We start from the raw sequence: 16,696 nt of genomic DNA on the forward strand, positions 1-16,696 counted from the left end.
TTACCACGTGACATAGAAAAGGTCTTTAATACAAAAAGACCGTTGAGTATTGTGGTCCAGATGTGAGGATGTTTCCACTATCTGTGAAAACACATGCGTTTATTTCCTCGCAGTGTGCCTGAAATTAGCAATTGGAATTAAGAACGCTAATGTGATAATGAGATGGAACAAAGAGATGCCCTTATCATTTACAGCATGAATCTTCATTTGTAAATTGTTTTTTGTCAAAACTTCATCTAATTTTTTTGGGACAAAAAAGAACAGAAAGCAAACAAATTAGACTGACATACTTCTAACTCCTTGACACTTTGACCACTTTCTACATCCCAGATCCGAACCTATTAGATGGAGGAAGTACTTATATAAATAAAAGCTATAATTACTTATAGACATAACAACAAACATTGTTTCGTGTTTATTGATCTAATCTGCAACATAACATAAGATGGAAAAAGGGATCTCAGAAGGACGAAAAGAACAGGCGAATGCAATTGAGAAGAGGAAAGGAGTGGGCTTAAAAGGAGAGGAGTGAACACATGGATAGCTTAAAAACAGTTGTGGGGGTCATGGAAAGCAAAGTAGAGAACAGGTGTGGAAATCACAACAATATGAAAGGAATAAATATGGAAAAAGAAATAAAGTAGAGTAAAAAGAAAAAAAGTTATGGAAGAAGAAGAGGAAGGAGAAGCATAGAAAAAAGAAAGGAAAGTAGTAAAAGAAGAAAACGCAGAAAACGAAGGATAAAGAAGAGAACGATTGGGAAGAAGAAGAGTTGGACGAAGAAGAATAAAACAAAGAAAAAACAAAAGATGGATAAGAAGAGGCACAAGGAGACGAAACAAAGAAAGCGAGAAAGAAAAGATTGAGATTTTAGCATTAGAAAAAGAAGAGGCGAGAAAGAGGAAAAGAAAGAGACGAAAAGTCGAAGAAGAAAAGGCTGAAGAAGAAGGAGAACAAAAAAGAAGTAGAAGGAAAAACAGACGAAGAAGAAAAGGCAAAAAGAAAAAAAGGCAAAGAAGATAAGAAGAAGTAGGTAGAGGTAGCATAAGAAATAGAAAAGGAAAAAGTAGGCAGAAGAAAAGAACAAGTGGAGAAAGAAATAGATGAAGAAGAATCAAGAAAGAAGGAGAGTTGGATGAAGAAGAAACAAGAAGGAAGAAGAAGAAATTGTATGAAAAAGAACAAAAGTGAAGTAGTAAGTATAAGAGTAAGGAGAAGGACGTGGAAGAATATCTATGGAACCCCTGTGACTAATAAGCTTCCATGGGATTTTCAGATCTTGGGCCTTCTTAAACACGGTAAGTACTGTTATGTTGTTAAATATTTAGCTTGCGAACAATTCTTTCGGATAAAAAACTTCCTTGAATTCCTTGTTCTGAGCAGTTCTGATTATGTTTTCATATTAACAAATGATTTCAACCACTTTATTCACTACATCAGGCAATTAATAGCATAGTTCAATTTTCTGTCAAGTTCTCGCATGCTTTGGTTAACCATACTGATGACAAAACGACTACAAATCATCTTTGCAGTCATGTTCAATCTGCTTCATTACTCCTAAAGCTGCTATCTTTGCCTTGGTTTATATTTGAAATCAATGTTGACGTAAGCTTTAACATGACTAGCTTTTCAGTGACTAGCATTAATTTTTCAGGTATATCGTATATACTCACGATTTTATCATCAGCGGCTGACACTAGAAAACGGCCATCATTGCTGAATGCACACGACTACAAATTCGAACAAAATGCCATAAATATGACAATTTAAGGTAGATTTGAGAATACATAATAGAAACTTAAATAGATAAGAAAGAAGAAATGCACGATATTCCCCGGATTTTGTGAATCTAGCAATGATTAGCAATTTGAAGGATAATAATGGAAACTTTTCATTTTCAATTCAATTAAAACTACAATTACAAATTTCAATATTACAAAGGTAATTTGCAATTGGCTAGCCTGGGTTTACAAAGAAAAAGACTATTACAAGCACAAACAAAAGAAGTTAACAAAAAAAAGTGTGTTCGTCATTGTTTGTTTTAGAAGTTGTCAGTAGCAGAGATCGTTAGAATTGAAGAAGTTCAGGATTTTTCCAAGACTTATTTCTGCGACAGAAAATGTAATAGGTAGTATGGATAGTTAAGTTGGATAGTTTGGAGATCATGAAGCGGAGATGATTCTCGCTGATATCTAGAGCGTTGCACATGTCGATGAAAGAGGAGCAGGAGAGACCAAGGATACCTAGGGATCTGATCAAAAGATTAACAAACATGATAGAAGAATAGGCTGAGCTTAGGCTGTGAATGAGATGCGAGTATTTCTTTCTTTTGCGGTTAGCATTAACATCCAAGTTAGTTTCGTATCCTACTGTAAGCTCGAGTATGAATAATTATAATAATAATAAAAATAATAATAATAATAAATAATAATAATAATAAAAAGTCCTGGGTATGACGTTAAACTGTATCCGGTTATGGAGTTTTGACGTGGGATAATGAGGTTACCCTTTGCTACAACTACCTCCAGGCCACCCTTGAGCAAGGTGAGGTTCCTGTCAGCTCTACCCGAGACCATCTTTCGGGTAGGAAGGACTCGTTAGCCTTGGTTGGTAATCCTCCTAGAGATGGTGTCTCAATTAAAATACCGGTGGTTGTGTAACCTAAAATTCACTATCCTGTTTCTGAGTGCAATGAGTAATTCAAATAATGAAAATAACGGCGTGAATGAGACTGGGACTGTAAGTGAAAGTTTCTCGCCCGGCAAGTGTCCCACTGTACGGCAGGGTGGGTCTGGTCGTCATCAAGCGTCTGCCAAAATAAAATGGACTAAAGAATTGAACCTTGCTGTTATGCATTGCTATTTTTTGAGTGATCCAACAGATGAAAATGGAAGACCGATACGAGGTTACAGGAAGAGGATGCATAATATCTGGAAAGAGAGAAATTTACCAATTGTGATAGAACAAAGACTATGTGATGAGGCTAGGTTAATAAGAAAGAATGAGTGGTTTACTGCTGTAGAGTTAGAAGAAATCTGTAGAAGGTTAGAAGGGAATAGTAATAGTGTTGAAGTGAGTAGTGATAGCTTTCCAGGGGATAATACAAACCGAGTGCTAGGAGAAACAATAGTCCAAATTGATGAACAATCTGAAATGATAGATGTGCAAGTAAGAAATAGCAATGTGCAAGATTAACAGGAACAATGCATGATTGATGAAATAGTGGGAATTGTGAAAAATGGTAGAAGATGTGAAACAAGAGGATTGAAGAAAGTGAACAGAAATATTTTGTCTGAAGGCGAACAAAGACTACAAGCTAAAGCAACAAAGACTACAAGCTAAAGCAACAAAACTGAAGAGGTATGAAAATAGAATTCAGCAATTTAGAATCAATAGATCGTTTCAACAAGATCAGAAAAAGGTATACCAGGAATTGAGCGGATTGAAAAGAACTGAAGGGGTAACACCAGATGCAGCAGAAAGTGAGTGATTTTGGCGAAATATTTGGGGAAATGATGCTCAACACAATGGGGATGCTCAACGGTTAAAGGACTTGAAAGAGGAATATGATAAAGTAAGTCAGCAGGATATAACAATAACTCTGGAGATGGTAACTGAACGGGTAGAGAAGATACCAAATTGGAAAGCACCAGGACCTGATGGGGTACAGGGTTGCTGGTTAAAGAAGCTGACATCACTTCATGATAGAATTGCTGAACAAATGAATGAGCTTATAAACAACAAAGCCCCCTTGCCTGTGTGGATGACAGCTGGTAGCACGGTATTGTGTCAGAAAGACCCACGGAAAGGAAATGTGGTTGAAAACTATAGACCTATATCTTGCTTACCACTTTTGTGGAAATTGATGACAGGGATAATTGCTGACTGCGTGTACGAGATGCTTCAAGAAACTGATACATTGCCGGTAGAACAGAAAGGGTGTAGGAAAAAGAGCAGGGGGACAAAGGATCAACTTTTGATCGACAAGATGATTCTCTCTGACAGTAAGTGACGACAAAAGAATCTTGCAATGGCATGGATTGAATATAAGAAGGCTTTTGACATGGTACCCCACTCTTGGATAGTTGAATGTTTGCAACTGGCACAAGTACCACAGAATGTGACAACTTTCCTTCAGCGCTCTATGGTTAATTGGCAAACTGAATTAACCTCTAACGGTACGTCACTCGGAAAGGTAAATATAAGAAGAGGCATTTTTCAGGGAGACAGTCTTTCCGCACTGATCTTTGTGATTTGCATGATACCATTATCAAAGCTGTTACGGAAGGAAAAAGCAGGGTACATGATTGGAGATGTGAAAATCAATCACCTGTTGTTTATGGATGACCTGAAGATATTTGCAAAGAACAAAACTGAAATTGATAGTCTTGTATCAACAGTAAAAGTGATAAGCCATGATATTGGAATGGAATTCGGAGTAAAGAAGTGTGGTTTTTTTATATATATATTCGGTATAAAAACTTACAACAACAAATTACCTAAAAAAGTACGTACGACCTACTAAACTACGTTACAAGGACGGAACCCAGGAGGAGCAATATAACATGACTGCCTCCTTGGGATATAACATGTATCTAAATATAACTAATAATACAACTATAATACTACATATACATATACTAGATTATAATAATACATACATAGTAAAATACAACATATACATATACGGTAAATACCTAAGCCCGTTTCACATTGGACGCCATTGGAAAATATGTTATAATGTTCAAAGTTTATACCTAATATGTAATTTATTGAGAAAATTGGTATGGAGTCAAGATGGATAGTCATTAACCTTATAATAAACCTAGCGTCAAATACGAAATGGGCGAAAAAAAGAGAAAAGAAGTAGGCAAGGTAACAGTGACCTTATTCGAATCTACCAGTTGTGTGAATGTATTGGAGAGTTAAATCGATTATATTTTTGCTATCATGTCTGGTATGGCTATCATGAAACGGGGAAACTAGTACAAAGTAAAGAAATAAACCTAGGTATTGGAGAAAGTATTAAAGAGATTGAGCTTGAAGGATGCAAATACCTGGGTATTCTAGAGGCTGACAAAATGAAGGAGAATGAGATGAAAGAAATATTCTCAGAAGAATACTTAAGGCGCACTAAACTAATAATGAGATCAAAATTGAACGGTAGGAATAAGATAATGGCAGTTAACACCTGGGCAGTATCACTCGTGAGATATGAAGCAGATATACTTGGATGGAATACGAATGAGCTTCAAAAGCTTGACAGAAAAACAAGAAAAATCATGACAATAAACAAGGAACTTCACCCGAGAAGCGATGTTGCAAGAATATGAAGGAGGAGGAGGAAGGAGAAGGGGAAGAGGTCTTATAAGCTGTGAAAGTTGTGTAAAGGGGGAGAAAAATAGTTTGAGTTGGTACATATTGAACAAGGTCGGGGAAACAGGCATAGTTAATGTTGCCGAAGCAATTGAATCAAATGAGTATAAAAGGTCTAATAGCCAGAAAAGAGAAGACGAATGGAAACAAAAGATAATGCATGGACAATAAAGGGGTGGATTGGGATAGGTAATGGCAATGGATTGCAAAGGGAGATATGAAGGGATGTGCAGAGGCATTGATTTGCAATGCTCAAGAACAAGCTTTAAGAAAAAAATATACAAAGTTCCATATTGATTAGAGTTCTGAGTCTCCTATGTGTAGAATGTGCGGAGAGAAAGCGGAAACTATTAGTCATCTAGTTAGTGAGTGTAGCAAATTGGCACAAAGGGAGTATAAGAAAAGACATGATAATGTAGCACGATACGTTCACTGGCAACTCTGTAGCAAAGGTTGATTCGAGGGAGCAGATAGGTGGTATAATCAGCAACCTGAAGCAGTTATTGAAAATGAGAATTACAAAATCTTGTGGGATTTTACGATCCAGTGCGATAGAATGATGAGGCAAGACGACTGGACATTGTATTAGTAGATAAAAAGAGCAAAGTAGTCAAAATAATAGACATCGCCGTACCGGGAGATTCACAAGTTAAAAGAGAAAGAATTTGAAAAAATTGAAAAGTACCAGTATTCGAGGGAGGAGATAGGACATGTATGGCAAATGAGAACCGCTACAGTAGTACCTGTAGTGATTGAAGCATTAGGAGTTATCTCGGACAAGTTTGAAAGGCATATTAAAAAATTAGCAGTAAAGATTGTGATAGATATTATTCAGAAAACAGCACTGCTTGGCTAAGCTATGATTTTGCGAAAAGTTTTATCTCTTTAGAGATCACAAGAAAAAACTTTGAGACCCTTGGTGGCTTGTTGTCGCCCGCTTTCAAAGAATAACTTATCAGAATATTCCAGATAACTTTATCTGTGATGGATATGAGCGACAATAATAATGATAAATAATAATAATAATTTTCTTGTTTGAAACATCTCATTTTCATTGAATACATTTTGAATTTACAATTATACGACTTGCCTTTACAGGCATCATGTAATCGGCTTATCTGCATTACAATATTTAGAAGTCAATCAGTTCGGGGCTTAGCCATGGTTTGTTTCGACGACAGAAGATAAAGTAGGTGCAGCGGATAGAAATGTTCATGAGTTTCATCAAGATGGATTTAGTTTGATTTGAGTCAAAATTGAGTTGATGTAGCATGTCGGAGAGAGAGGTAGATGAGGTTCCCAGAATGCCAAGGACACTCATAGAAAGGTTAACAAAGGTAACACGTTTATAGGCAGGGCTCAGTTCCTTGATAAGATCGCTATATTTCTTAGCTGTTCAAGTACTGTTTTCGTCGATGTTGTTTTTCGAACCCAACAGTAAGCTCTAGCATGTAAAGGATTCGATCTTCAGTTACGAAGACAAGATCTGGTCGATAGGAGTCGCCTATGATTAAAGAAGGTGATAGAAATGAAGGCAGGTCGGCGTAAAGTGAGCTGTTTCTAGGTGTTGAAAGGGTTTTAGCCAAATATAGAAGTACAGAATCATGTCTCCAGGTGTACCTACCATGTTCAAGATAATTCTTGCAGCTAGACACTTTGTGCTGTAATGATTCTGATTGGAGACAGAAAGAGCAGGCAGATGACTGAGTAATTGCCCATTTGCAGAGGTTTTTCCTAGCGGCAAGAGTGTTGTTTAGGTATTTGATGGTAAAGTTGTAAATGTTTTTCGGTAACTTTTGCTGGACACTAGACCAAAGTTGATTAGTTTCTCTTAGAAGCAGATTTTAAGATGCACGAGATAATAAATCCTTGAGATGTAAGAAGGTTTTCAATGCGGTTTTCGTGTTAACTTTGGATGCATTTGAGAACTTGTTTGGTGTTGCGATAAACGTCATATTGTATGTTTGTACCAGTGCTAGAATCTTTCCATAAAGAGCGAATCTCTTGGTTTGGGGACAGTCTTGAAGAGTTGGGGATAACTGTTGTAAGAACTTGGTTGATGGAAGAATGAGATTGATGCCAAACTTCGAATTTGGAATGACGAGGCAACTTAGTGAAGCACTTGAGAGGGCAGCTCAAGCCACTGTCTAACAAAGCTTGAAACAACATTGTCTAGATTCTCTGTCACCCATGTCTTGCTTAAATCAGCGATGGTCAGGTTCCAGGAAATTTTGGATAGCACATATCGGTGGTACAACAGAATTTTGTTTTTTGGATGACACGACAATTTGTCGATACTGGACATTAACGAGTTGACAGTTTCTAATAGTTCTGACATATGATCACTATTATCCATAGAAAAGTTGAAGTATCTACCAAGATATTTAAAAGATCTGTCCTTTTCAACAGTGGGAACTATGTTTTTATTGACAATAAGTTTGGGTAGAAACTGAACAGATGAAGAAGATGATTTTTTAATTCCAAATGTTGAGCACTTGTCAACCCGAATATGCATGTTTGCCCAAGAGCACCATCTAGAGAAGTGGTTTAAGAGAATTTGATTTTCGTTTTCTTGACCAGTAACCACTGCCGCATCGTCAGCGAACTGAAACCAATGGACAGGGTTTAAGGAGTTTTGTATAGAACCCGAACTGGTTGAATTTATTATCTGAGATGTAATGAATGAAAGTATCAAAGCATAGGATGAAGGTTAATGGGCTAAGGCAATCACCCTGAAGGACACCGCGGCCTACCGGTATAAAAGGGGTACGAAATGCATCGGTTATAACAGATGTTTTAAAATCAGCATAAAGGCTGCAGATAATGTTTTGAATGTGCTCGGGGATGTGGTGATAGCGAAGAACTGCTGGGATCAGATTGTGATGGACTTCACCGAAAGCATTTTCTAGGTCTAGTAATATGATGACGACAGCTTGCTGTTAATAAAAATAATAATAATAATAATATCGGATATGATTTGACAAGTTAAGAACAAACTGTAAATGTCTTATAGCCAAATATGTTCCTTGCACATCACCAGAAATTAGCAGTCCTACTTTCCATGCACTTTTTTACACCTATTTCGCCATACAATGCTACCACAAATCATGTTTGATACACTGCACCACTTCATTGTTTCTTTTGCCTCTTCCCCTGAAAGTCCTAGCCTTTTCAAGTTTCCCCTCACATCCTTTTGTACGGTCCAAAGTGATCCAAAACATATGACACTGATTATTGTTGCAATTCCATTTTCATTCATTAAGTTTACCAGTGGTTGATACTTATTTTCTTTTTCTCGGTAGGATGTATCCATATACAAATCAAAGCAGACAGTGACTTCAACAATTTCACATTCTCTCTTGTTCATTTTTATCTCTAGTATATCAGGCTTCCTTTGGTTTAGCTGTCGAAATGCATTTTTGATGTGTGGAAAAGCTGTTTCTACCATTTTGTTGACAAATAACGATGATGTTGAATTCTTTTTTGGGATTTTTTTGGCATAAGAATTCTACGACCCGATCGTGCTTTCGCGAGTATAAATCTTTGTACTTTCTGCAGGAATTCAATAAGTGTGACATTGATTCAGTCCTTTCATTACACATTGAACATCTTTTATCGTGATCCTTATTCCACATATGAATTAGCAGATTACAAGGAATTTGATTCATACGTGCACGTAGAATAAACTTGACTAAACTATCAGAGAGTTTCCATCCGTAATAAATTTGATGCGAAATTGTTTTGTCTATATTCTCAATTCCTATAAAACTTCCTTGCATGCGGAGCTCACAGCTTTGAATGATATCCTGTTTCTCCAATTCCCCCTCAATTTCTCTTTTGAAATCTTTCCTATTCAACTCCTTGCCATTAACGACAACCACAGCAAAACCATCCTTGAAGATAACTGATCCATCAAACTTGTTAGTAGATCTGTGAAAAAGTAGATCTGGCCAATCAGAGTTCCCTCCATATGTTTTTGTCTTTGCTTGTCTTCGGTTGGCATCTAATGCATAACCCAGAAAATTAGTTTCGCTATCTGTCCGTCTAACACCACGTGATTTCATGTCTAATTCCAAAGATTTTCTTGCCAGATACCGTATGTTCTCCTCATCGTGATTCAGCATCATCAAATTAGATAAACGTGTTGCCCTATATACGTTTGATGGTCTCTTTATCCCCAGCCCCCCAAGTAGTCTGTTGACGAAAAATATCTTGTCACTGCTCTTGGGATATAAATCAAACATTTCTTTAACGGTTTTCGTAATCTTTGCATCCAGTTCTTCAAGCTGTTTTTCTTCTACCTTTGTGTTTTCAAAGTGGTGTGAAATCTTTGCTCAAGCCATGTTATTGAAAGCACTGAGTTTTAAAGGAATAGGGAGCGTACATTCCTTGATTTTACCAATTGTATCTTTGAATTCTTTGATGAAATCCTTAGCTTGTTTTTCGTCTTCGCCTGCTATGGTAAACGACCCGCCAAGATATTTACACGATTCGGACCTCTTGTACGTTGCTATTGTTTCTCTTGGAACTTTAATGGCTGGCTTTTTGTCACCTTTTCCATTATACCAATTGTTACCTAACCTTCGCTCATAAAATAACGCACACTTAGATGCCTTTACTTTCAAACCAGCTTGATCAAAGAGTGGTTCACATTTTATTATCATCTCTTCAAGTAGTTTTAAATCATATGTTACCATTGCAATGTCGTCTGCATATGCTTGAATTGGAATTGGCCTAATGTTTCTTTCATTTTGTATATTCATGCCAATCAGGGCATGATTGAATGCTGGTTTTAGTACTTTATCCACTATCACTAGAAAAATCATAAAGCTTAATGGGTCACCTGTTTTTGTGCCCCTTGTGATGTAAATTTTCTGACTCAGATTGTTTCCGCAAATAACTTGAAAACTAGAACGATGATATATGTGCTCAATAATCTTACAGTATACAATCGGAATGTTGTATTCACGCAATTTGGTTGTAATTTCTTTATGCTTGATACTGCCAAACGCATCTGCAAAGTCAATAAATAGAATAAGGAGTTTTGTGCTTATATATCTAAAGTCATCCAACGCTGTCTTCAGGCAAAAAATTAAATCTTGCCTATTTCTTCCTTTAAGAAAAGCCCTTTGCCAACATATTTCTACTTCAGGGGTAGCATTTTCTTTGCCCTTGTACCAATTATTTCCTGAACGACGGCCATAGAATACAGCACACTTCTCATGCTTAACCTGCAGACCAGCTTCGTCCATTTGGGATTCAGCAACCCCAATAATACCCTTTATCACACTTACATTATTTTCAGCTAATACAATATCATCAACATAATACAATAATATAATACAATGGATTCAGATGTACCTCATCCCTTATATCACCATAAGTAAAATTCCTTTCTAAGATTGCAGCAGTTACCATAGGCTTACAGACACGATCAATTACCATGATGAATAGAAGAGCACTCAAGGGGTCACCTGTTTTGGTACCCTTTACGATGTGAAACCTTTTTGACATCTTATGGCCACAAATTACTTCAAATGATGAATTATTGTAAAGATTTTCAATAATGCAGCAGTACATCAGTGGAACTCTAAACTCTTTCAGGGTTTCAAATATAAAGTCATGTCTAACACTGCCAAATGCATCTGCAAAATCGATGAATACCAAATATAATCTTGTGCTCTGGTGTCTAAAATCGTCAATTGATGTCTTTGAGGTGTAGACGAATTCTTGGCGATCGCGTTTGCACAAAAATGCACTTTGCCAAAAAGCAACTTCCGTTGCTAATAATCTACCACACAAAGCCTTAGAGAAAATCTTATTAGAAACTGGCAAGAGAGAAATGTCCCACAATGTTGACTAAACATTAGCATCAAAATTCTAACAATAATAATGGAAACATTTCATTTTCAATTCAATTCAATAGAGAGGGGAAAAACTTTGAAAACTTTGTACAGGTGTTCCAACAATTGCGCCAAGGATTGAAAGAAAAATAGAATCAAATTTGATTTGCAAAGAAGACTTCATTATTTGAATAGATAAGTTGGATATGGCTTAGCTTGCCTGGACTCATCCATCACGAGAAAAAAATTAAAAAAACAAGGCTTGCCTGGACCCCTCCATTGTGACCATCAAGAATATGTAAACATGTTGACTTGAAGATATCCCATAAACGAACAGTACAGTCCCACGATGCAGAAGCCTGGATGATGCAAAGCACTCATCAAGTAAACCTGGGGATTTAAGTGTCAAAAAGGCACTGCTATGCTGTGCGAGTTAAGCACCAAAGTATTATTACTGTTAGTTCACGCTTTTACTCTAAAACATATCAGGCATCTTCAACTTAATGACATCTTCTTTTCTCCAGAAAAAAACAACTCTTTTCAAACCAACAATCTGTTCCTCTGAGGTTATAATCTAGTAAAGTGGAAATTGATAACAACAGGCATTGACCCATACACAATTAAATAACATAAAGATATAGCAACGAGTTTCTATACTAAGTTGTGAGTGAAAACAAAGAGCCCAATCAATTGAACCATTAGAAATATTGAACTAAGAATCATTTACTTCTTCCAAAAACACTTACCAAGATCTTTTGACATGAAAATGCCACGGCTTTAATATTACTTTTATGACCTTTGAACACCCTGTTTTCCAAATTCGAATCTTTTCTTATGTTCCAAGTCTGCACTGTTTTATCCCAAGATCCTGTTGCCTGTTAAAACAAGACACATTGCTGCAGATCTTAGGTTTATATTCAAAATCTGGCCCCAAACATTTGTCCACTCCCATTTTTGGGCGGCTGGCAGTGGCATTAACTATGATCCAAATGCATGGAAATGTTGTTTCTAAGTTATAAAATTATCAAGCATCATATAATCGGTATGTACAAGCTGGACTCTTTCACCTTGATTTCATCTAACTCGGATTTAGCTAAACACCTACTAAATATTCTTTCACTTTACTTAAAATTTGTGTACCTGTGCGATGAAGTAATAAATGAATACAGAAAACCGGATTACAAGGAGTTAAGAAACATAATTAGCTTAAAGCTAACACAGTATAAAGAATCATGTGAACATAGAGCATTTGAAAAATGCTATACTGGATACATACCAAAGTCTCTCCATCAAGTGAAAAAGTGCAACATTGCACGACACTTTGGTGACCAACAATTACAACCTCTGGAAGCCGAGTCTAAAATATGAAAAATCATCTTTCATCAAATTGTTCTTGATGCATGTAAGGAGATCAATCCAAAAAACAGTGGTAGCAAAGCATTCTTGAGGCAAACCCAAAACATTCAAATATTGATGAGAATGGTAGCTACTGTACACTGTTTGGTTTAAAGTATTTTATGTTATATTATTAGAATTTTTCATGTCAGCACTGAACAAACAAAGGACTTGTCAGTAGAGTCAGTAGAGTTGGGCACTTACAAAGGAAAACATGAATATTACCAAGAACAAAAGGAAAAGTACATAATGTGTCAAAACAATTATATGAAATAATACTTTAATGGAATAATTATGTATTAAAACAATGAAGGAATATCTGAGAATTGACTTAGAAGGTAATTTTTACTTCAAAAGAAATAAATTCTTTGCAGAATAAATTCTTTGAAGATTTCTCTTCCATAAGTTACTTAAAACACATGTTTCATTTAATGTATCATTTAAAGAGCCTCATAGATCCCCCTGCCTATTGCACACCTGCCAATATCATTGGTTGCAGGAAAAAACTAATAAACCCCTTATCAAAGACCATGCTCCCATGTTATTATTATCAAAAAAGCTTTTTCAATCCACAGCCGAATATATATTCCCTAGCTTAAAGATTTTGATAAATACTCTCCAGAAAGTGTCAGATGAAAAGCCTGAGTATGTTTCAAAAGGTTTGCTCTTTTCCAGCTATTACCCTTCTGTTTTCAAAATAAGAAAGGCACTACGATCCAATTCCAAAATGGAAAAGGAAAGGTAGGTGAATTACCTTTAAATTCCAGACAATGCCAGTTTTATCCCAGGATCCTGATGCAAGATATTGTCCACAGGGTGAAAATTTAACGCTTTCAACGCTTGAGCTATGACCTACAATAGGCAGATTTAAAACTCTCTGCATTGTTAAATGTATTTTAATTCAGGCAAAAAATCCGGACATGGCTTGAATACCGCTACAATTTGTTGGAAAAAGACACTATAAACATTTACATGGCTGCTTTAGATCAAACTTGGATTTAGCAGAGTTAAAAACCATGATGTATCACAGATGATAATGCTTGAATGCCTTGATACAACCTTCTATATTCCTAGCTGTGTCTTTCAATGGCAGGCCTGCATTTCCATTTAGTATTTATTTCTTTCTACTTAAGTCAAGGTAACTGAAAAAAGTAACAGAGAAGCATTTTCAAAATAATTTCTTTTTTAGAAAGCTATCAAGTTTTCTGAACATGTTGTGCACAGAAGATATTTTTGATTTTCAAGGGTTTATACATCTATGTCCATGTGTATCAGTATATTTTTCAAAATACGGATTTTTTCTCCATTTGCAAAGAGGTAAACATAGAAAATACATTATACTGATCAATACAGGATTACAAAAATATGTTAATGAAGTCATCGTGGTATAAAGGACACTAGTATTCATTTTTAAAACTTCAGCACAGAAAGGCATCATAAGCAAGAAAGGAATGAACTAAAAAAATTTCATGGGTTTGCCAAAGCAGTACAATCTGGACATACAGAAGTGATCAATTAAACATGCTTGATGCCATTTAAATATCAGACAAGAAATTTGATATAAAATCATTCATTTACTCAGAAAACATTTTTCTAGGCAACCATAGAAAAATATGTTCATTGACTTTATGATGCATTATCAGGAGCAAACTTTAAAAAATTGTAGCTACCCTCTAAAGTAGTTATTGCTGTTCCAGTTTGTGCATCCCAAATGACAATCTTGTGGTCAAAGGCACATGAAGCAACTTTTAAATTATCGAGTGAAAAACAGCAGCCTTTAATTGGGCCTAAAATAATTTAACAAAAAGAGAATCAAAGAAGCAAAGTGCAAAAAAGTGGAAATGTGTAGAATTGTCACAATTGCAAGAGAACAAATTCTGACTTAGAAGCTTTGACATTTGTTTCTTTTTTTACATATTTTATATTTAATATGACATTTTCTTCTCTCCAACAAACAATGGGAGAATTGATTTCATTACCCATTGCCATACAGATTTGTAAAAAGCCCCTACCTGAATGGCCCTTCAAAGTGTGTTGAACTTTATTCTCTGCAACATCCCAAAGTTTCACTACAGAATCATCAGATCCGGTCACCATAAACTTCAAGTCAGATGAAAATGCACAACAGTTGATCTGAAAATTACAACAAACAGCTAAAAATATTGGGGAATGCAGGGCTGTCGCTAAACATTTTCACTTAGGAGGGTACCAGTCACCAATTTGCCAACAAAATAGAGCAAAATAAATCAAGTTTTAAGCAAAGAGAGACCCTCATTTATTCAGATAGTTCAGCACGTTTAAATAGAACCTTAGATTGTATGAACAAAAATCACAGGCAGGCCAATGAATGGTTTCAGAGACCTTGATGCAAAATTAAAAAGGCTAGGCCTCCTTTGAGCGGAGTGAGTAGAAATGTTTGTGACCATGCCCTTTAGATCATCTTCAAATGCATTTCAGAAAAATTTATTGTGGTCATTTCTTACAATCGTTTGGAAAGTTTTACTATTTTTAGGCATACTTTGCTAAGTTTCATTGCCAATCTCAAAATAGAATTCATTTCTTTTAAGGCCCCTAAGACCTCATGGCCATGGGGCACTTTGCCCTCTTGCCCCTCCTTTTAGCAGCCTAGCGTTCAGAGTTTTTCAATTAACTTTGACCCTTCCTGAAACTTTAGGTGGCAATTTGGTGGCCCTGAATATGCTGACAGTTGTCTTCTAGGTTCTAGGCTCCGACTGCCGATAGAGAGTCATCTGTGACACCCATAGCTCTATCTGTACCTGTTTTGAATTGCTTTTGGGTGATACTTTTTCGGTCTTCTCCTCATCTCATCCACACTTTTTGCTACAGCAATTGCTTTGGAAACTTTAAAAGCAAAATCTGACAAACTCTACTTTTCAAATATTTGCCGAATTTTCTAGAGGGATGCTGCACCCAACCCCCCCCCCCTTGCTTGTGACGGCCCTAGGGTTTGTATCGTATTGCAAGCTACTGCTAAGAAAACTTTGAGACAAAATTCTAGCAAACTCTATGCTCCTGAGCTAATACTTTCTCTATATTTTCAGCTATTTAATAAACCACAATGTATGGTCACATTCAGACATTGAAGGAAGAACCAGAGCAGAACTTGATAAGCAACTAGCTTCTCAGAGTCCCAAAAACTACCTTTTGATGCTAGGTAAAGGTGGAATCCATATAAACCATATCCAGTCCTTGATCAGTAAATTATGAAGATGCAAAAAAGGCTCTACATCCTAATGCTAAGGCTAAACGTTGTATGATACAATGCAAAATAGCAACTATTAATCCCCCTGACCAACAACTGTTGGTTTTTAGTCATATGCTAACCCTAAGATTGGCAGTTGTTAGCCGATCCACCTTTACACCCACCCATTATTTTTGAAAAATGGCTTTGAAAAAGCAAACATTTTAAACATACTAAAACTTACATTCCCTAGCTTAGAGTTTTGATCTGTGTTCTGAAGTTTTATACTCTAAAGAGCATCAGATGGATAGCTTATGTATGTTTCATTTGCTTTTTTCCAAACCATTTATAATTTTTGATGGTCAATTATTTGATGAACCATAAATTTTAAAAATTTTGTAGATAGTTTACACAGAACCGTACTTAGGAGAGTTATTGAGGCTTTTATAGATTTTAAATCAACAATATTTTACACAAAAATCTTTGATAATAAATTAAAACAAGATATATAGGATTATTTTATCATAAATATATGGATTTAATTAGGTTATCAATTCAATAAAGAAATAAGGAAATATTGAAAATATGAGTCTACTTTTTTGGGTGATGCTCGAAATAACAAATACTCTAATCAAGATAGAATAAGCGGTTGCCATTGCTAGTCTGTAACTATATATATAAGATGTTACCTCGTCTTCATGGCCAATAAACGACTTGACATCGACTTCAGCGAGGTTGGAAAATGATATCTTTCCCGTTAGATTATCATGAGCCCTTTGAGCCATCACAAGGAACCGTCATTTCCAAACACATTTCCCTTTGCTCTAGACCTTTTTATCACATCTGAATCTCTTCCTACCATTCTCGCTGATGTTTACAA

At 36.0% G+C, this 16,696-nt stretch overlaps 1 protein-coding gene across 1 annotated transcript; it reads right to left on the reverse strand.

Moving 5' to 3' along the window:
* Positions 1 to 4: 4 nt before the first annotated feature.
* LOC135693989 (uncharacterized) lies at positions 5 to 16,646 on the reverse strand. The gene is made up of 10 exons (XM_065212612.2): positions 16,506 to 16,646; positions 14,627 to 14,747; positions 14,285 to 14,401; positions 13,369 to 13,466; positions 12,496 to 12,576; positions 11,966 to 12,094; positions 11,486 to 11,578; positions 1,674 to 1,730; positions 291 to 338; positions 5 to 118 (listed from the first exon to the last, which is right to left on the reverse strand). The coding sequence occupies exons 1-10, from the start codon at positions 16,599 to 16,601 to the stop codon at positions 26 to 28; spliced, it is 933 nt and encodes a 310-aa protein (XP_065068684.2). The 5' UTR covers positions 16,602 to 16,646; the 3' UTR covers positions 5 to 25.
* Between the last annotated feature and the right edge of the window lie 50 nt (positions 16,647 to 16,696).

Source organism: Rhopilema esculentum, chromosome 11 (assembly GCF_057945365.1).
Source record: "Rhopilema esculentum isolate cy_ngs chromosome 11, ASM5794536v1, whole genome shotgun sequence".
NCBI classification, from domain to species: domain Eukaryota; kingdom Metazoa; phylum Cnidaria; class Scyphozoa; order Rhizostomeae; family Rhizostomatidae; genus Rhopilema; species Rhopilema esculentum.